Raw genomic sequence first — 22,556 nt, 5'->3', positions numbered from 1 at the left:
ACAGATGCTGGTCCACCCCAAAGACCGCACACCCAAACACAAGAAAAGCAATCTAGTGTATGCGGTCCAATGCAGTGAGGAATGCACAGACCTGTATATTGGGGAGACTAAACAACCACTACACAAACGCATGGCTCAACACAGAAGGGCCAACTCCTCAGGTCAAGACTCTGCAGTCTACTTACATCTGAAGGACAGAGGACACTCGTTTGAGGACCACCAGGTGCACATTTTAGACAGAGAAGATGGATGGTTTGAAAGAGGTGTCAAGGAAGCCATCTACACCAGGGTTGAGAAGCCGTCATTGAACAGGCGAGGGGGTCTACGCCACCACTTATCCCCCACTTACAATGCTGTCCTTTCATCACTTCCCAGGAAACTCAACAAACGTAACCTATTGGCCTCAGGTGAAGATACCAACGATGGTCGTTCAGTCTTGGCCACAGGTAGTCTTAACCAGCGGTATCGATGACCCTGGCAAACGACCCCACTGAGGTTAAATAGCTGAGTTTCCCTGCCAGTCAGTCAGAACTGAAGAAGTCCTTTGGATGAGGGACGAAACGTCTTCCAGTATCTTCAACCAAGTCCAGTTGCCCTTGATTTTAACCTTCGTTGGATAGCTGTAAACAACATTACTAATCTTACACAACAACCCTTTTGTTAAACTATGTTGGGGTAGAGTTCACAGAATGAATGTTAAGTTGACAAACCCGCTACATTTGAATTTATGCCATTTTGCTATAGAGCATCTGCCCTATAGCAAATGCCTAACATGCCAAGTAAAAGTGGTCTTTAATAATCTGAACTGAATATTACACGAAGAATATTTACTCAGCAAACACAGTGATTTCAGGTGGCATTACAGCAGGCCTTCAAGACTGGGGCTGAAGCATCACCACACCTCTTTTGTTACTTTTGTTCAGAAGTGCTGCATTAAATGTATGTGTTATTATGTGCTCATGATTTTAAACTTCATGGTAGGGCTGGGCAATTAATCAAATTAATCAAATCAAACAGGCGGTGATGTTTAATTCATCTGGAGCTAAGATGACAGGGGATATACTCACCATTATTAGCTCACACTGCATAAATGAGCCTGCAGCTAGCGGACTTTTCCTCTACTCATAGTTCAACATTTTACATATAATTAATACTATATATATTTATACTTTTCACAAGTCACTGCATCCCCTGACAGAACACCATCGTTGAACGGTTCACACTGTTGTTGGATACTATTTCTCATTTCATTGGCTATTTGGGATTTTTGGGGTAATGCATATAATAAATAAAATGAAGCATTCAATTTCCAAAGTCAATGAGAAATCCTGTTTAAAAAATCGTGATCTCAATATAATAATTGTGATTATGATTTTTACCATAATCGAGCAGCCCTCCTTCATGATTGATATTTATGTGGCATTTCATATGAGCTGCAAAGTGATGTGATTGGATTCAATAAATTAGCCTATTACTTTTATTACATTATTACTTGGTATGGTTTATGCTCAGGTTGTGAATCTTTGCACATACTTGTCGGCATTGTATTATAGTATTCTAATTTTTGTATACTCGTACATTTTTTGATCTCCTTACTTTTTATACATTTATATTTATATTTATGTTCATGTGTACTGTAAGCACCAATTTATATCAAGGCAAATTCCTCGTATGTGAAAATGTACCTGGCAATAAACCTGATTCTGATTTTGAAGGAAATGTCATACTTATTACGTTTTTATAATGTACATCACCATATTTCTCTATTATCCTCCTTAGTCTTCATTTGACAAAAGCTCTGGCAAAATGTACAGTTTTCATAAGAATGAACAAAGCCCGGCCCCGCTAACACTGTATCCAGTTCTCTTTATGGCACATAAGTTCAACTTCCCACCTTCAAGGTTGAAAAAATAAACCTAATGATGTAATCTTCTTACCTTGGGTTTGACACTCAAAATCTTCAATAGAAAGTCTGCATCACAAACTGTAGGTGAAGTGGGCATTTATAAAGCAGGGGGTTCTAATGAAAGATGTTACTGAGTAGCATTATGAGAAATGTAGGTTCCAGTGATTTTTAAGCTTGAACAACACTAGTCAGGATAGCTTGGCCTCTGCTGCTTTTAGTTTCATCATTCTCTTAATCTATCTCTTCCACTTTGTGGAGTTGTAATGCAAAATCACTGGCTACGTCTTGTTTAATTGAGTCAATAGTGGAGTGTTGCTTCTCCTTTGTCTGACAGACACTCAACATTGATGGTTTTTACAAAACAATTTGGAATTACATTATAAACATTATATTACATTAAACCCATTCTTTGGCAAATGGCTGCGAAAGGTTATTATTATTCAAACCTTTCTGTGTTTTGTGCAAAATCATCAGTTTTTGAGACTTACTGCTTACGGGCACACAGACAGGGGGAGAAGAAATGTAACAGCTATCTAACTCTGTTGGCAGAGGTATTGATACTATCACAAATACATGTGATGTGTCATTTGTAGCTAACACAAATCATAAGAATACATATTAGAATTAAAAAAAAGCTTTTTACCTGAGGTCATCGTGATGTTGTAAGTTTAAAAAATGTTACTTTATAAAAAGGAACAGGGTTCACACCTGCTTTCTTTCTGGTCTTGGAGTTATTGTTGTTCATCGTCATCTTCTTGGCCTTTTTAATACGTTGGTATCTCAGTGCATCAATCCTCTCAGACCCTGAAAGGGCACTCGGCGCACCTCGACGTTTTCTGGATAAAGAACAGAGAAAGGGGACAACGGGTAACTCCAGGCCAAACATGGTCAGTGGACTGTGTTTGTGCACTACGGAGCGCAACAAAACCAGAAACCAACACAATCTCAAAACAGCACTGCTCGTGCTAAGCAAGAGGTGCAGCACATTGTCAAAGGATCAATGTGAGACACCAGCAAGTAATTTTTTTAAAGGTTTGAAGAATAATGTGATTCTATTATCAAAACCTTGTACATCATCTGGATATACTAAGAGTTATGGTTAGGTTATTGATGATAATGTTTCACAAACTTAGTTCATAAGTCCAGATGGTATTTTAATTTGTGCACCTTGAAATTTCTTTGCCCTTCTAAAATATTTTGCTCAAATTGATCCAAACAATCTTCATTCAAAGAAAAAGCAAAGTGTTACACAATCCCTGAAACCATCTATTTACCTCATGGTGTAGATTAGAACAGTGAGTTACGTTTTTGAGAAGATACAACATTAAAAGACTTGCACTGTTGATTTCAGAGGAAAATTCTCCAAAAATGAAGAGTAATTTGAACAAACAAAAATGTAAGCAAGACTTTTACAATTAATGATGTGTTTGCTTCTTGTATAATTATTTAAAAAATTAGTCCGTCACACTCTGAAAATAACAGGTACAAATGTTCCCTTGGTGTGGAGTGTATATTTTCCAGCTGCTCATGATTGCATCTACAGACCTCCCCCCCATTCATGGAGGCACTTATGACTTGGCAGCCCACAGATTTCTGCCAGAAACATACACTTGGTTCTCTCAAGGCACAGAAAACAATTAGCATTACAGAGAGGCCATCTTCCCACCGTGGCTGCAGAGAGAAACCGATGGTCGTTAGTAAAGGGGGAGAATCACAGCTGAGCAACAAAGCATCATCAATATGTATTCATAGACATGGATACTGTCTACAATGGGCTTCACCATGCTGACAGGGGGAGAGATGGCGGGAGGGGAAAATGACTACTCGGGAACAGTCACATAATGAAAAATAAGCCAAAGAAAAGCGAAGCACTAGGACAACAAATGTAACAAGAATTTATCCATAGAATTTAATCCTTTTTTTTTTTTGAACGGAGGAGCAATATTTAGCGATGGCATGCATGGCAGTTTGCACATGGAACACGACTTTAAAGGGGAATACATTCAAAAGCACTTCATTGGGCAGTTCACTCAAACATAAGGGGGTCCTGAAGCCCCCTGTGTGCTCCCCTACCCCCCTGCAAGCCCTTGGAAAAATATTTGTTCCTTAGGATAAAAAGAAGCCTGTAAGCTGTTTTGGCAGGACACTTGTTTCACATAGCAGTGAGAACTGTTCTGCAGTCCAAACTTCAAAGTGCAATTATAGTAGATGGTTTTATTCATGCTCTATACAGATGCTTTATACAAGGGATTAACGCCATGTGTCCACCAGGAATCTGCTTTTACTTATTTGGGCTAAAGAGATACTTGCAGGAAATGCTGGTCATGGCTCCTGATATTGCTCTGTTGCTGTTCAACCCTGCAAGGAATCTGGTGCATTTCTGATAAAAGCTGGAATATTTTTAACTTCTTGAAACTGGTGCACTGAGAACTTCACACATGCTAAGCTTTCGTCACTGCTAAGAACATGCAACAGCATATCAGCTTTATTGTTAATGCAAAAAAAGAGCTGTGAATGATGGCTCCCAGTGGACACACAGCTTAATGTGACATAACGCCAATCTTACAAAATATTTCTTGGAGATTGGGGTCCAAAATATTTTCAATTGGTGCCATACAATCCAAGCATCTGTGACATATAAATGGCAAAATGTGTCACGCTTGAGGAGAGTGCTAAATTTTTAGAAAGTGATCATCTGAGAATAAAGACTGTCTATGTGAAGGTTCACATAGATGACCCTTTCATACATAGTATGCCACACCTTGTAATAATCTATATAGTACAGAATGACACAAGACACCAAAATAAATTGGAGATCATACATGCTGAGAACAGCACATTTGCATTTTATAATGAAATATCTACGTTAGCAGGATGTAACTCAAGTTCTATGACTGTGTGTGGCCGTCTAATGGACTTCGCTATTGGTAAAGGAAGTAATGAGTGGTCCTTTATTATTAGGATTATTTTTTTCTGGCCTGATGAGACTGGTCCTCCAAACCACTGCTAGGCACATTTTGTGTGAGTGGGAAGAGAAGGTCAAGATTACCTGTTGCAACTGGTTCAGTTTAACATCTTGATGGACATTGAGTCCAAATAGTGAGTTGGAGGAATGGCATGTTGAGGAGCGCTCCCCACTCATGCTCCTTGAGCATCAAATGGCTCACCTAAACCTGTCTGTGTCTGACCTACTGTATGTAGCGCACATGGTTTTCTCACAGTTGATAGCAAAGATCGGAGACATCATGAGAAAGGCTGCCGCCTTAGAGTGGGATTCATTGTAATTCTTGACAATCTCCTTGGCAATCAGCTCGGTCTCGTAGTCAGAGGGGCAAAGGAGCCTCCCAAGAAGGCTTCGCTAGACATTAGCATATACGAAATTGGACAGGATTGAGCAGCATTTGATACCATAATGAAGAAGCTGGCCAATGGGAGAAATGGCTTACAGCTGTGCTAATATGAAAAAGCGGTAAGGCATACATAGACAAACAACCACTCTCACCTAAGGACAATTTAAGGTCACCAATTAACCTAGTTCGCATGTCTTTAGACCCCTGGGAAGAACCCACGCACAGGGAGAACATGCAAACTCCACACAGAAAGGCCAGGGCAACCAGGGTTTGAAACCACGACCTTCTTGCTGAGAAAACTTTATACTAAAATGTCTTTCTTTATAGGGATATGGTATAAAGGGGATAAAGTATGTCCACAATATGTGTTTACAATTACTGACAATTCATCCTCAGCATTGAGAAGCTTTATAGCAGAGCGTGCAGCCATGTTTGGTCCTTGGAGGTCTTCTCGAAACACTTGTTGACTTCTTGCTCCTTCACAGAACATTTTGTTTGTATGACCCCTTTCTGAGAATACTGCAACAGATAATGGATTGAGCAAAGCTTCTGTGCGTGCTCGAGCACAAAGCTTTAGTGAACCGCAGCTGAAGCAGGTGGAGTAGGTGTCTTGAGCCACGTGGAGTGAAGCAGAAGGAGCATGTCTTATCCATAATGATATCTTGAATTGTTAGATTGTGACAGTATTGTTTGCTAAGTTTGCTGAGTTCTTCGCATTGATTCAAGGTTAGATGAGGCAGGTAAGCACCAATCATCCTGGTCAATTATGGCATACTGCTAACTAACTGGGTGTCGAGCGCATTGATCTGTCTCAGGGCACCGGGGCAGAGCAAATAGAGAAATCAATAGAGAAGTCAGTAGAGGGCCGAGCAACCATCAAACTACAGTACACTGTCAAATGTAATCAAATTATAGCAGACCTTTTAAGGGCTTGCTTCTGCACTGACAATCATGCTGTGTAAATGTGTGCTTTAGAACGTAACCACTGTGAAACAGTCACAAAATAAGTTTTTTTTCCTCTGATTTAATGCTTTATTCTTGCTAACACCACTCCTTCTTTTCATTCACCCTTTAGCTTGCTCAACAACCACTGCTTGGTCTCTCTGTCTCAATGGTTGAGAGGTCAACTTTGAATTATGTGTTTACAAAATGCACCTGACAAATCTTACTCATTATGCCTTTCAATGTGGTTTTATCTCTAGATTACAGGTGTTTGTGCGTAGAAACATGTCTGAAGCTTGTAAGTATTCAGTTGCAGTACTGTCCAGTTTGGCCTCTTCGGCTTTTGCACCAAATATTATCCTAAATGTATCCTTAAATGTATTATATACCTAAAGGTGACCCTTGCCAAAATCATTTTCAGACTAGTGAACCAAGTAACCAATAACTGCTTGAATAGTTACATTGATTTGAGGCTGATAAGATTACTATTTCTTTACTTATGTGTAAACCTAAGGAAGACAGTGAGTATTGTTATTAACTGATTAAATATTTGCATGTGAATGTGGTCAGTTAGCAAACCACTCAAGCATGAAATCATGTTAGTGATACATCCCTGACCTAATCTTTTAGCTTACATATGGCATATGCATATCAGTCAGAATGCATAATGTACTGAAGACTGCAGAACTTAAAATGCATAGCCAGTTTGAGAAAAAGGAAAAAGAAATGAAATAAATTACACGTGTTGACTGAAGGAAGGAACAAATCAAACAAAGACTCAAAGTCTTGTATTCCCCTTTAAAGGACGAGGTGATCAAAAAGTCCCACCTGCTAACCCCCCCCTTTCAGACATGGATCCAACCCTTACCTATTGCGGTGTAGAGGACCTGGTCACAACAACGCTGCCCAGATAGCTGAGATCAATCAAAAACAAAGCAGGTAAGACTCCAGGAGCCATCAAGAACCACCATACTGCCCCTAATTCATAATGATGGAGACATTGCAGTACATGATAAGCGGACAGGCCCTGTGACACACTTTGCCCAAGAACCTTTCCTTCGTAGTCAGACCTGGGGATGTCCTGGGGGCAATTAAGGTGGTTGGGGAGAGGAGGGTTACAGAAAGGGAAGGGGAAGTAGAGTAGGAAAAAATCTGAGAGGTTGGAAGGTAAGGGAGAATTGGTCATGCAGTCAGGTTACTAAGGCCGAGGATGGGCCGCAGGGCCTGCCAAGATGAACTCTTCTTAAAGCATCCCTCCGCATGATAAAGGCATCTTCAAAGGCTTGGAGCTAGACATAACAATGGGTGTTTGTTTTGTCTGGGGAATCAACTGGATGAATATTATGGGATTCCTCCTGTTAGGTGAAAGCAGGGTAACGCATGATACAGATGGAAAAAAAAGGGATCCTGTGGTGATGTCTGCAGATTCCCAGGCTTTTAGGGGCTTGTGCCAAACAAATTACACAGCACACTGGCAATAGTATTTTTCATCCGGATGGACTGCAGCCCCCAAAAGGTCTGAAATGTCATCTATGAAGCAAATGCATTTTCTTGTCAATTCAACAAATAATTTGTTTCACATTTTATATTGTTGGACTTTTCGCTGGAAAATGCAATGTATTCTTTAAGGTGATCATTTTGGAACAATGCTTCACAGATTCAATGGGTGAATACCTCTAACTTGATGTCTGACATGAAAAGCAGCATTGATCAAATAGAAAATAAACTGAAAACTTCCAGAGCTGATCAAATGAATCACAACAAAATGGTTTACTTTCAACCCTAAAGTTTTGATTTTCAAATGAAAGTGTTAATAAATGAAAAAAAGCAAAAACTAAACTATACAACTAAATTGCCAAATTGATGGATATTAGACAGCACTTCAGTAACCAAAATGTCAGCAACTTCACACATCAAAGCAATATGGGTTGGGGCAGATGACTCAAATGGTATCCCTCTCTGCATGCCTAATGCACCTACCCTGAAGCTGACAACTGGGGTGGAGAGGGCTCAGATGGAAGGATCTCCTCCTCTGTCCTCCTCTGAGATGGCATCTGCCCAAAAATGTTGCTGCTTTCCATGGGGGGTGACGGGGACTGGGAAGCTGGGTAGCTGGTTGCAGAGGTGGCAAAGGCCATGTGGGAACGGTAGCTGGGACTTGATCTCCTGCTACCCTGGCCTAGGGCAGGTGAGGAGGATGGGGAAGATCTCCTTGAGAAGCTGGCTGTGGAAGGAGGGAGGAGGGTAATCTCAGACATCTCTGGGGGTATGGGAGGTTGGACAATGCTGGGACGTGGCCGTGGACGGACTACAATGTCTGGGGAGCCCTCATGAGAACTAAGGGGGCTTTGGGTGAGGGGTGAGAGTCGAGAGGGCTGGAGAACCACCTGATGCATGCCAGAATCCATTCTACGAGCCTGTCTCGGACTGAAACGAGGGGGGGTTTCAAACCATCGTGTGTCCAGACTACTGAATGTGCTAGGGACAATATGGGCCATTGGATCAGTGAAAGGCAAAACTGGCACACCCATACCGTGGCTTGTGTGTCTTAGCTGCCCTAAATGTGCCTCTTGCATAGCTAAATGCTTGGCTGGGGAGCCATGAGGCTTTGCCTTGCTGGGAGACTTGCTTGAGTGGCTCTTTGGGGCCTCCAGTGGCAGGACAGCTGGGTAAGTGGGCATTGGAAGGGAGGAGGGCTGGAAAGCACTAAGGGGAAGAACATGAGGTGGAGGAGGATAGGGGGAGTCGTGGCGGAGATGTAAAGGGTGATGTGGTGGAAAAATAAATTGGGGCCCCTCCAGACTTGCAAAGGTAAAATCCAGTCCCTGCCAAATCTCCGGTGAACGAGAGGAAGAGGTGAGTGTCAGAGGAAGTGGGAAACCAGAGACAGCATACTGTGGGAAATCAGCCTCCCCCATTTCTTCAGGAATCATGGGGTGACCAAAAGGACCTTCAGCAAGGTATGGAGGGGAGGACATGACAGAGCTCAGTGGACTGGTATCAGGCATGTAAAAAGGAGGTGGGGGATCGTGGTCCCCAGGGTGGCCTAGATAGCCATAGAAAGCCCTGTGGTGGAGTGAGCCTCGGATCTGCCCTGTGGCCTGGAGCCGACTGCTCTCCATGATGGTCATACCTTCAAAGGGCCTCTGGAAACGAGGACTGTAGGCTGGAGGTTGCAGGTAGGATTCTTGACTTGAGATGGGGGAAATCTGGTGAGGCCGAAGGGGGGCCATAACTGGAGGCAAAGGTCTGGGATCGTCATTCTCTTCGTCCGACTGTCGGAATTCAGGATAGAGGTCTGATTCTTCCACAAAAGGAAAGCCCTCGATTCGACGGGGCTTAACAGACATTTCTGTGTCAGTGGGATCTATGACAAAGCGTCCATCTGGGCCTCGGCTGATGAGTTCAATGGGTGTTGTTGCTTCAGCTTCATGCTTGGACATGCTGTACTTCTTGCTTGTTATTGCTCTTTTGGTCTTCATGTATAAAGACAATTCCTCTTTTTTCCCTGGACTTGGGGGTGGTTTCTTTCCACGCTGGTCATGACTATCTTCAGATGATTCTGACGGAGATGCCTTTGAATGAATGCTCTCTGGGCTCACCTTTCCTGAAGATGACCTGCAAAAAAAGAATACAGAAGAAGTGACTTTTCAACAACTCAAAAATTTCAGTGCTCGGCGCAAAGCAAATCCAACAAACCCAGCTACAATAAAACACAAATAAACAACATACCTGACAGAAGGAGTAATAATAACTCATTAATAGCGTAATTAATGACTGCTGCACTTACAGGAATATGACTTCTACTTTAAAACACCTGTTTGATCATGAGTCATTAGTGAACAAAGGTAACAAAAGTCTGTTTTTTCAATCACCACAAATATGAATAATGAAATGTCGTAACTAAATAAGCTGGGTCCCCATTGTGTGTCATTTGCAACATCTGCATAAACTGATACAAAAATCACAAACCTCCAATTTCTTGAACACGAACATGGACTTACCAAAAGGAAATTGAGAAGAATAATGTATATGTATAACCAGTCTCTGCTTCCCCTTGATACTGAATACTGTGAACTTTGCCTACCAGTCAGCAGTGTATGTGCATTTGCTGCTGCATCATCTAATCCATCAATTGTTTACATTCTTCTGGCACAGCTAAGCACGGGAAAAGGATACATCATGTGCCTCTATACTTCGTTATTTTATGCCACCAACTTGATAACTTAGCCAGTGGTGGAAAAAATAGTTACCTCCTAGAGTAGTAAGTAAAAGTACTAATACCCCACTGTAAAGATACTCTGTTACAAGTATGAATCTTGCATTGAAATATATAAATATAATCACAAAAATCTACTTTATCAAAAGTAAACGTAGTCATTGCAGAGAAATGGCCCCATGTGGCTGTTATAGTGCATGTAAAATTAAGTGTTTCACAGTTGATTTTAGTTGGTTGAGGTGGATTCATTATGGATTAATCCTTATGGATTAATTGATTATTTAGTTTGTAAGAAAAATCAGAAACGTGTTAAATGTTCATCACAATTATCCAGAGCCCAAAGTGACATATTCACAATGCTTTGTTTTGTTAAAAATACAATGTACTTGAATTAATATTTAAAAAACAGCAAATCTGGGACCGTGAAATGTTTTTTCTATATTACTTAAACGATTATCAAAATAGCTGGTAAATCATTTTCTGTCAGTTGACTACTCATTTCAGTTGTACTTCTACATTTTCACGTGTTTTCTCATATGCCTTTAAAATAGTAAAAATGATGATTAAAGCTGTCAGAAAATTAAAGGATTAAAAAGTACAATGTTTCAGGCAAGTGTCAACTTGCATAAGAAGAAAATACTATAATACTCAAGTAAAGTGCAAGTACATCGAATTTGTACTTAAGTACAGTACTTTGTTATATTCTACCACTGAACTTAACCTGGACACAACACTTGTAAATGCAAGTTTTGTGCTAGTAGTCAGTTAGGTGCACACAAGGAGGAGATAACTACACACTAAATGATGGACAAGAATGAATCTCTAACATATATTTTTTATACATAATTCAATTACAAAGATGTGAGAGAAACTGACAGTAACAAACTAGTTTCTTAGTACCCACTAGGTTTGGGTATCCTTTAAAAGACACCAGTACCAAAACCAGTACCCTTCAAGTGATACCGATACCAATGGAGTACTTAATTCGATACCTTGCGTAGAATGCCACCTGTTGAAGCCATTGTAGTTGATTGGTATTATTTTATTGTTGTTGGACAAACAAGGTGATCTATTTTCTTTTCTTTTTTTCAAATAACTGTTATTATTAAAATATTGGGAAATTGTATCAGTTCCCTCCTCATCCTAATTAGGTCATTAGGCCTCATTATCATCAGAGGAAGGACAACAGCTCTGGAGTTTTTTTTATATTTGAAAGAGAGGAGGAATGAAATAGTTTAGTGATCACTGTGAGTAGTGGGACACAGATTTAAGTAAAAAATTGTTGATACATTTGTTGAAAGTAAAAAACAGAATAATTTTGTTAACTTTCGATCAATACATTTTGAAGAACTGCTTTTTCCTTTAGTGGTCAGTCACAAACCTCCAAAAAAAGCAGTAAGAAGTAGAAAACAAGTAAGGAGTCGGCTTAAACAAGACACTGAACTACACTAAAGAGTCTAACGAAGTATACAGAAGAAAAGAGAGTCTGCACATCAGGTCGATCACACCAACTACATCTGAAACAGCCAAAGCTTTATTTGAAATTAAATAATGACTTTAATAACAAAGAACTGACTTTCATGTTTAAAGCCCCCTGAAAGTATTTTTCTAAAACATGAAATATTCATGACTAAAAAAGATTAAAAATTAAAAACTATTTATTATTATTTATTGAGGGTTAAACAGTCAAACTGTTTTATCAGTACTCCAGGGGTGTGGTGTGGTTTGATTATATCTAATTGACAGTGAACAAACTAAAAACTATTTAATTTATTTATTTATAAACACATTTTTCCAACTGGGTCAGACCAATTTCAAAGCAGTGAGAAGTGTGCAGAGACAAAAGTGAAATAACCAAAAGTTGTCAACCTTTGTCAGAAAATCATGTGTTCATGTAGGACCCCATTGCTCACAGTCAGAAACTGATTAAGAAAATGGTACATTGTAGCAATAGGGTTATAGTAACTGCCATCAACAGCAATGTAACACTCTAGTATGCCAGACAGGTATAACTGGCAGGTGAGGATGGAGAGGTTTTTATCCAACACACCTGCAGAAGAGTGAAATTATTACCATATCATCATACTGAGTATCACTAAAGTGATACTGACTGTAAGGCCGAAATTATCATCAAAGATAGAGATGGCACAATTGGGGCAACTGCCTTTTTCTGTAGCTTTGAGGGTGAGAATTCTGGGTGGTATCAAAGACTTTACAAGTACAGGTGATCAATACACGACACACTTTAAAGGAGACGATATGAAACTCTGTTTCTATTTAGAGACATATGTTTTGTTAATGACTTTACAATGTCTTCTCACAAGGAGGAAATGAAAACCATGATTTGTTTTGAAGCCACAATTACTTTATTTAGTGAAAAATGAAACATATAGCCAATCCAGAGTGGAATAACAAAGGTTGTGCTTATAATGACCTTATAATGACTTATAATAAATAGTCTTCATAAGCCAGCTGCCAATGAAAAACACTGTTACATAATAGATATTCCAGATATTGCCAGGTTGTAATGCCTTCTTTGACATGGTCTCTGAAAACTTACATCTGCTTTATAAAGCTACAAAGACAAATAATACTGAATATCAAGTGTCTTGTTGTCCTAAACTAGAGTAATAATATACTTATAATGTAACAGAAGCACATCATCGTCTTAAAAGACAACGTGCTGCACTTTCATTATAGGCATCAATTTATCTAATCATTCATTTCTTGTTATTTTGGTAGATTTGACCATCATTCCTATTGGGTATAATATCTTAATTCAACTTCATGAATTAGTTTAGACAACAGGGTAAGCTTTCTTATTACTTTATTTTGGAAAACAATGTAAAATAATTATTAAATTGTCGCTGATGATGCTATCACGTCCCTGTTTCTCTAAAAATTTGCAAACTACAACCAAAAGGAATAGTGGCCAGAATTATAAAATGCAGGCTGTAAAAAGCTGAATATTCCCTTCATTTGTTTAGTACACATTACAGTAAGAAGTACTGCCGATGCTCTTCAAACTGGCTATATCATGACAAAAAGAATATTAAGGCAACACAGCAATTAATGCCTCATTAACTGACCACTGAAAGAAGATTCACTGATTACTAATGATGCTGTAAAAATAAAGGTCCCTCAAATGTACTTGACCATCATACAATTAGATAAAATTGTGAGTGCAGACAATGTTTTTCATAAGCTTACACATGTTGTCATGAACAGTAGTTGGCACTGATATTGTAATCTTTACAAACTAAAAATGCGGATTGGCAATTTAAACACTTAACTTTCATTTAACAGAACAAAGTCAATTACTGTAAAAGGCAGAGTAAAGAAAATTAACTGTGACAGCATCTGGGTGAGAAAGCAATAGTGGTGAAGTCTACAGTATCATTTCTGAAGTGTCAAAATGAAAGTGTTTCACGTCACTCAGAGGTAAAACAGTTATTTAAAGGAGTGAGAAAGGACAAGATGACATACAGGTCAAACCACAGATGCATATGAAAAGCCGCTTAGGCCAAAATTTAACACTTTGCTTGCACATACATACTGTACATACCGTCACGCACATACATACATACACGCTCGTACATACATCCATACTGTCATTTGTAAGTATATATGCGCGAGGTGAGTATTTATGTATGTGCAAGGTGAGTATGTATGTATGTGTGCGTAAGGTTGAGTATATATGTTTGTGCATGGTGTGTATCTGCGCAAGGTCAAATATGTATATATGCGCGAGGTTAAGTATGTATATATGCGCAAAGTGCGTAGCCCTGTAGTTAATGCAATTGCCTTTGTTGTGGGAGACTCAGGATCAATTCCCACTCACTGCATGTGTCATTGCTCTTCATGCAGAAAGAGCAGTTTTAACTCCTGTGACAGCCCACTGTATTGGGTGAGGAGAATCTGCCATTCACAGACTGTGAGGTGATCAAATCAAAGCAACAGCTAAATCAGTAAATGCTTATGAAATGTTGACAGCAAAATCTGTGAAGGTTTATTGGTGAATTAACTATAGTCTCTTTTGTGGTTGTGTGGTGCAGTGGCAGTGAAAATGTTTTTCATGCCGTAGGTTCCAGGTTCAAAGTGTTTTCCTTCCTTCTTCAAAAACATTCTTCTTCCTCCTAAATGTAAATGCAGTGAGTGAGAATCAATCCCGGGTCTCCCAGACCATTAACCAATGTACGTATAATACATACTTTAATACTTTAATTCGCTCATACATACATACTAGTTTGCACATATATACATACATAACCGTGCGCATATATACATACTCACCTTGCGCATACATATATACTTAACCTTGCACATATACATACATAACCGTGCGCATACATACATACTTACAAATGACATTATGGATGTATGTGCAAGTGAAGTATTCAATTTTGGCCTAGGCGGCTTCTCATAGATATAGTCACAAAGCACACGCAGAGTGTTGTGCTCAATGCAGAAAACAAGGATTGTGTTAAAGTTCAACATTTTGGAGAAATGCTTATTCGCTTTATGGCAGAGAGTTAGATGAGAAGATGGATACCACTATCATATCTGTATGGAAAACTGGCCACAGCCAGTTAGCTTAGTATAAAGACTGGAAACGGGAAAAGCTAGACTAGCTGCATCCAATGGTGACAGAATTAGGCTACCAGCACCTCTAAACTTGAACACGTTATATCTTATTTGTTTAAGCGTGACAAAGGTAATTCCCCATTTTAGTAGTACTGGTGGGTGGATTTTGTTACATTTGAATAGAGCCAGGCTAGCTGATTCACTCTATTTCCAGTCTTTGGCTTATGCAAAGCTAAGCTAACCAGCTAATGGCTGTAGCTTTGATCTTCCATCTAACCCTCTGCCAAGAGCATTTCCCAAAATATCAAACGATTCCTTTAACACATACAGTTAAGTACTGTGAATGAACACACATCTCAAGTTTGCTTTGAAAAAAAGCCCCTCAAGATTTAGATATTCATTTCAGACAAAATCTTCTATATACAGCATATTCCTTACATTTAAAAGATCCAGAATGTTTGTCATGTAGTGTATGATGTCTTTTATTTCATCATCTGTCTTGGGGACATTGCTGTTTCAATAAATTAATTACCGTTCAGTGTTTCCCCTAGGATGGAGTTATAGGTGGTGAAGCAAAATTTTTGTCTGAATATAAAACCCCAACACAACATGTCTCCGCAGTATTGCTCTTGTGTCCATGAGCATGCAATGCACATCAGAATAGTTTAAAACTTCAGCGTTTTCCCAATTTAATGTGAGCTTTAGGTGAATGTTTTGGTGTTGGTGGTCATGGTGGTGGGGGGTTTGGGTGTCCTCCCCCAAGAAAATTTTACGTTTTCCAATGACAAATATGTAATTTCACATCACATTGTGCCATTAGTTTCAGCATATGTCTGAACAAAGAGTTGGAAAAGCTAGAGCAGATAATAAATAACCAACAGCAAAAGATCAGTCTACTGGGGAGGAACTACAAACTTTAGATTTGGGGAAAGTTATTTGGTTGGTTATGATGCTCTCCACAGTGATTTAACATTTATTGCACAGCATGTTTTGGACATCATCCCCTAAAACCCTGTTAATATGACCTCAGAATCGTTATAGATACGGTTGTTCATGTTTGCCTTTTCTGTGCAACATGAGAAACCTCCTCCCTTCTGAGATGCATTTTATTTGCACATTAAAATCCAAAAAGAAACGTCTCCTCATTAGCTGAAAAGGACTAGTTTGCATCACTAATTTGCTTTACAAACCTCAGCTCCTCCAGTCACCACCGTCCTTTCTTTTCCTAACAACCACTCTTTCATCTGAAAAATAATTGAACCAGTCTGTACAGGACAGAGCTGCAGGCTACACCAGTTTACTCTCTGATTGTAACTGATGTTCTCAATATTGGACAAGTAGGCAGTAATAAAATACAACTACCAGTTACTTTCTATTGAGCTAATGTTAAGTTACATAGCAGCCAAAAGACACAGCCTGCTGTTGAAGCTTTCTTGCTCAGCTCAGTCTGAAGGGGAAGTTTTACAGAGTATGGTCTAAACCTGCTCTTTTATGAAAAGCGCTGTGAGATAACTGTTGTTGTGATTTGGCACTATATAAATAAAATTGAATTGAATTGAATTGAAATGCTAACTTAGCGCTTCACTTTTTCAGCAGGTGGGAAACAACAGACTTTTCTTGGTCTTGAGAAGCCGACACACTGTAACCAACACCGTACATTTACTGGCAGAATATTTTCCTCCGTTCGCGTTTACCATCACTTTCTGCTGCTCGGACAATCAAACACTCACTACGCACCTCCTGATTCCTTACAGGAGTTACACTGTTATAACAGCATCTGTCACGCAGATGTTTTGTATAGAACGATGAGAGTAAGCTAACCAAGCATTGAGTGTTGCAGAAAGCGGCGGGGCACCACTGCTGAATGCATATAGCCTGTCCATACATTGTATTATTATTATACTATATGTAGTTGACTAACAGGATCTTAGAGGCTGACAGCATTAGAGTTAAATGAGAAGATCAAAACCTTATTACCTTATTATCTTATTATCTTACGATAAATATGAAGGGATTTATGCTAAGCTTACCTTAGCATAAATTTATGCTGAGCTTACCTTAGCATAAATACTGGAAACAGGGGGAAACAGCTAGCCTGACTCACTCCAAAGGCCAAAAGCTCATTAATTAAAAATGTCATATTGTTTGTTTAAACCATGCAAAAACTGTGTAATGAGAGCCAGTCTACCTGTTTCTCTCAACTTCCAGTCTTTATGCTAAGCTAACTGTCCCCTGGCCATAGCTCCCCGACTAAGGATTTACATAGTCAAATCAGAATCGTCAAGTCCTGCCTATAGTCAACTGATGACTGATAGTCGAATCATGTGTGTTTTTGTGCACGGCGATTGTGAGCGCGGGGGGGGGGGGGGGGGGGGGGGGGGGGTTACACATGGTGGATCCGCTTTAATCTTGAGAAGCTGCAGAGCTGTAGTCTCTATTCATTCAACTTACACTGCAAATTTGTTTGAAAACCATTTTCTCTCTGTCTCTCTCTCTCTCGCGTGCTGTGCTGCCGACAACTGCATGCACGTCGCGGTTCCTCGCGGGTCTATTAGTAGAGGTGGGACCAAGTCATCGTTTTACAAGTCCGAGTCAAGTCTCAAATCTTAGCACTCAAGTCCCAAGTCGAGTCCCAAGTCCAGACCGATCATGACTGGCAAGTCCGAGTCAAGTCTCAGGTCAAGGACCAACAAGTCCGAGTCAAGTCCAAGTCTTAAACTTTGAGTTTCGAGTCCTAAACAAGTCATAACGCACTTCACCAAATGTAAAACCATTTCAAAAGTTTTTATAAGTTAAAAATAAAACAAATGTATTGAATGAAGCATTAGCCTGTACAGAAAGAAGGCAGAGGTGCAGTTTCACACAACAAATGTTTTTCATGAATTAAATTAAATGTTCATGTAGGGCTGCTAATTATTTTGGCCAATATTAAGATCACAATTATTTAACAGGATTACTCATTGCCTTAGGAAACATTAAACTATTGAACTTCTAAAATATAATACTTTCTTTTTAAAAACTATTATATATGTATTACTACAAAATCCCATATAGCCCATTAAAATAAGGAACAATAATCCAACATTATAAGAGGACGTCAGCAGCAGTTTCCCCCAAGTTGACAGCTTTGGGTGATGGATGGGTCACTGAGGTGTGTGTGTGTGTGTGTGTGTGTGTGTGTGTGTGTATACACGGTGGGGAGTGACAGGTGAACTCTTCGAGTTGACGAAGTTACGTTACAGAATGCTGAAATAAAACCGTGGTGTTTTGTCGGGAGATGCAGTGACAGAAACCTATAAATCGCTATGACATTAGAAGACGCAGACACAGTGGATATTTTAAGATCCGATCAGGTAAAGCAACACTGAACACACCTCTTAGGGAGGGACGAGCGGCTCAGCTGTGAAGGAAAGGGGTGCGCTGGATTAATAAAACAAAACGGCGCTATTATCGTTTTATCTTAATTAACTTGTTTTATAATTGGTGGAAGCAGCTTTATGCAACAGCTGCGTCAGTCTCTCTACACTGTTTCGACCTGACCTTTCTTTTCTCTGTGAGATGGAGGAATTTAGAAAGTTGTGTGTCAGGCCCCCAACTGTTGCATGAATTATGCGTAAAATTCATCCAGCCAGAGGCCTACTACACAACCCACTGTAGGTACCGGAGAGGGAGTGGGTCGCTGGTGCGTACAGGGCCAGGGACAGGAGATCGCGGAGCGCCCTCCCACTTGCTGGAGGAAGCCACACGCTCCAGTCTAATTGAGCACAGCCTATGTTGATGCGCTGCGCAGTTTTTTATATCATCATTTATATTCGGGCATGTGGAGTGTCAAGTCAGCTCAAGTCAAAAGGCTCAAGTCCAAGTGAAGTCACCAGTCATTGGTGTTCAAGTCAAAGTCGAGCCTAAAGTCATAATTTTTGTGACTGAGTCTGACTCCAGCCCACGTCATGTGACTCGAGTCCACACCTCTGTCTATTAGTTTAGTATAATAATCTTTGTGTGGTTCATCAACGGTGATAAATTATGCGGACAACTCAGCACAACACCAGTGAAGCTGGGGCTCTGTCTCTTCATCAAGTGTTCTCTGCCACTACACACATACACGCTATGCCTACACATGGGCACACAACCCAGGGTTAGGGTTACAATTTTGGATTTATTCACGCACTTTAAAAACATTTATTGACAGTTTTATTTTTACATGTTTATTTACAGCATAATAGGCTGTATATTAAGTTAGTGGGAGGAAACTGGTAGTTCTATGTAAAATCAGACGTTGAGCAACCCCATATCGCCAAAACGGCACGATCCTTGCTTCACTGTGAAGCTTCACTGTAAGATTGACAGTCGAATCAGGCTCCGCCCATCGAAGCATCGACTCTTCGACTATTAGGGGTCAGCCCTAATATTTAGTGTACAGACAGGAGAGTGGTATTGATTCTGATTGGCAACTCGCAGCCAGAAAGGGATCCTCATACTGATACTACAACAATAATTATGGATGGTAATCATGTAGCGTATTTTACAGTATTTTATTGTACATACTGTAATCATTGCAGTGGTCCTTTGTGGTTCTGTTTGTTGAAGTAAAGAACTAAGCTACTAACTAAGCTAGGAATCCCACTGAGGTCACATACAGTAAAAGTCTCACGCTTTAGGGTGGTGATTCTGAAGTTTTGAATCTGAATATACTGAGCAAAATAAACAACAATACATGCATATTAAGCAAATGTTTTACGATGATCAATCAGGAACAATGTGCATGATAGTAAAAGGTGTTTTAACAATAGAGAAGAAAATCTTATCCAAAGTTATCCATATGAACATAATGTATTTTAATGCGGAATATGTCGTTCTACATGTTTTTGTTGTACTTTTATTTTGGCCACTAAAAAGGTTGTTGTGTTTTTTGTAAGTGATGAAATATGACCACATACTTGTGTGAATAGTACCATAGTGGCAGAAAAAAAACCAATATATGGTAGTGGTGATTCATTCACTGAAACATCAACAACAAGTCCAGCAATGATGAAATGAAAGTGACGATTATATGTTCCATTCTCTACTCCTGCTGCCCTGAATAGGCATAAGTGTTAAACTGAGAGCAAACAGCAGAGTGATGATCCTTCCCTGAGCCTTTGAATCTTTGAAAATCCCCGAACAATCAGGACTGAACTTGGATTTTTTCGACACCTGCTGATGATAAAGATCCTTCAATTTTCATTAATAAATGACCACAGCCAGTATTTTTTGCCTTGGGGGACATTTGGCCAGAAGCATGCAGCCAGGTCTGTGGAGCTTGGGTTGAACCAAAGTGCAAGGGGTGTATACAGTGTGCAAGAACAGGGGGACAATGGTTGGCACACTCACTGAGGACTGGAAGGTTGGGGCCTGTACCTGCTTGCGTCCGGCCCCTCCCAGTAGGGCTCGACGCTGGGAATGAGGCTAAGTGGGCTCCTGTAGAAGTGGGGAGATCAGAAAGTAAGAAGTGGGGAGAATATGGAGGTAAGCAGGAAGCCTGTGAAATAAGAGTTATGTTTGAAAAAGCAACAGAAAATCTGAGACAATTGCTTAATATTATGATTAAGAGGGAAAAGACAGAAATGGGAAAAAACATTAAGTCACAGAGAAGATTTGTGAGAAAGAAATGTCAGAGACAAAGCTTGAAGCAACATCGGGAAGATAAAGGCAAGAGACGTGAAAAAAGTATTAGTAAAAAAAATGAGTAAAGATGTGACCACTGCACTTTGAGACAGTTCTTCATTAACTGACTCTAAAGGTAAATGGCCAAAATTCCACATTCCCAGACCCAGAGAACTAGTCAACTGATGCAACTCAAATTCCTCTAGATGCATCTCACTGGCCTGGTGTTTCCCCTCACATCTTAGTTCCTTCCAATAAGAAGAGAAGAGGGGAATGGAAGGAGAAATCATGGAAACATGCATTTTGTGAAATGAGACATCCTTCCCGTCATGTACCATCAAAGGCAACATCATTTGCTGATGAGAGCTGCACAGCTGTGGCTCTGTAGCATCTCGTTGCCTCGGAGTTGTGGAACATTAGCCTAAGCGTGTTGTCATGCAATCAATACTTTCTTATTTCAGTTTTTATGTTTTTAGAAAAATTAGACAAGTTGGAGGAAAACCAGTGCTGTTCGTGTTTCTTTCAGCCCACTATTACCTTTGCAGATAGATAGATAGATAGATAGATAGATAGTAGGGCTGACCCCCAATAATCGAAGATTCAATGCTTCGACGGCAGAGCCTGATTCAACTGTCAATCTCGAAGCTTCACAGTGAAACAAGCATTGGCGATATGGGGGTGTTCAACATCTGATTTTACATAGAACTACCAGTTTTCTCCCACTAAGTTAATATACAGCCTATTACATTATACATTTCATAACGTTTAATGCTGTAAATAAACATGTAAAAAGAATAAAACTTTCAATAAATGTTTTTAAAAGTGCGTGAATAAATCCAGAACTGTAACCCTAACCCTGGGTCGTCAGTGCGCATGTGTAGGCGTAGTGTGTATGTGTGTAGTGACAGAAGAGGAACACTTGCTGAAGAGACCAAGCTCCAGCTTCACTGGTATTGTGCTGAGTTGTTCACACCTCGCGGGACTTTCGGATAATTTATCAACGTTGATGAACCACACAAAGAATATTTTATCGTTTTTAAATAGCCGGCTACTTCAAATAGATCCATGAGGAACCAAAAACTCTGCACAAGACCGGTGAATGACAGGCGAGAGAGAGAGAGAGAAAAAAGGGTCTTTAAAAAGCCTCAGTGTAGCTGGAAATTTACAGTGTAAGTTGAATAACTAGGGACTGCAGCTCTGCAGCTTCTCAAGATTAAAGCAGAGCCACAACCCCACACCGCAATCGCTGCGCACAAAAACACACATGATTCGACTATCAGTCGACAATAGGCAGGACTTGAAGATTCTGATTCCACTATGTAAATCCTTAGTCGGGGACAGCCCAAGTGTAACAACAGCTGGTTGTGATGGTCAGCGCTCAGATTCACCCTTCACTGTCCAACTGATTAATGTAAAATAGTATTTAAATATTGGCATTTCTAGGTGGGCAAACCACTTTTTTTTTTTCACTTTTGGATATCAGTCCCTGATTCCGGGGTATTTAATTTTTTTTTGTAATATTAATATCTTTAATATTTCAAAATATGTTTGAAAATAACCAAACCTGCCCCTACCAGATCCCAAATGTGATGAATGCTCATTCACAAGTAATGAAGTTGTCATTTAGGTATCAACAGGATATACACACACATAATATATACATATATATATATATACACACGTACGGGTGCTGGTCATATAATTAGAATATCATCAAAAAGTTGATTTATTTCAGTAATTCCATTCAAAAATTAAAACTTGGATATTATATTCATTCATTCCACACAGACTGATATATTTCAAATGTTTATTTCATTTAATTGTGATGATTAAAACTGACAACTAATGAAAATCCCAAATTCAGTATCTCCGAAAATTAGAATATTACTTAAGACCAATACAAAAAAAGGAT

At 39.7% G+C, this 22,556-nt stretch overlaps 1 protein-coding gene across 1 annotated transcript in view; it reads right to left on the bottom strand.

Moving 5' to 3' along the window:
• LOC123963792 (protein turtle homolog B-like) overlaps nt 1–22,556 on the bottom strand; it is a 108,803-nt gene that overhangs the window by 7,142 nt on the left and 79,105 nt on the right. Inside the window, exons 7-9 of the mRNA XM_046040837.1 lie at nt 20,399–20,458; nt 8,179–9,816; nt 2,615–2,742 (exon numbers count right to left, since the gene is read on the bottom strand). Of these exons, the coding sequence (XP_045896793.1) occupies nt 2,615–2,742; nt 8,179–9,816; nt 20,399–20,458 (1,826 nt within the window). The remainder of the gene's footprint in view (nt 1–2,614; nt 2,743–8,178; nt 9,817–20,398; nt 20,459–22,556) is intronic.

Source organism: Micropterus dolomieu, linkage group LG23 (genome assembly GCF_021292245.1).
Source record: "Micropterus dolomieu isolate WLL.071019.BEF.003 ecotype Adirondacks linkage group LG23, ASM2129224v1, whole genome shotgun sequence".
Lineage (NCBI taxonomy): Eukaryota > Metazoa > Chordata > Actinopteri > Centrarchiformes > Centrarchidae > Micropterus > Micropterus dolomieu.
The sequence above is the reverse complement of the archived record's forward strand: the minus strand, read 5'-3'. Positions and strand labels throughout refer to the sequence as shown.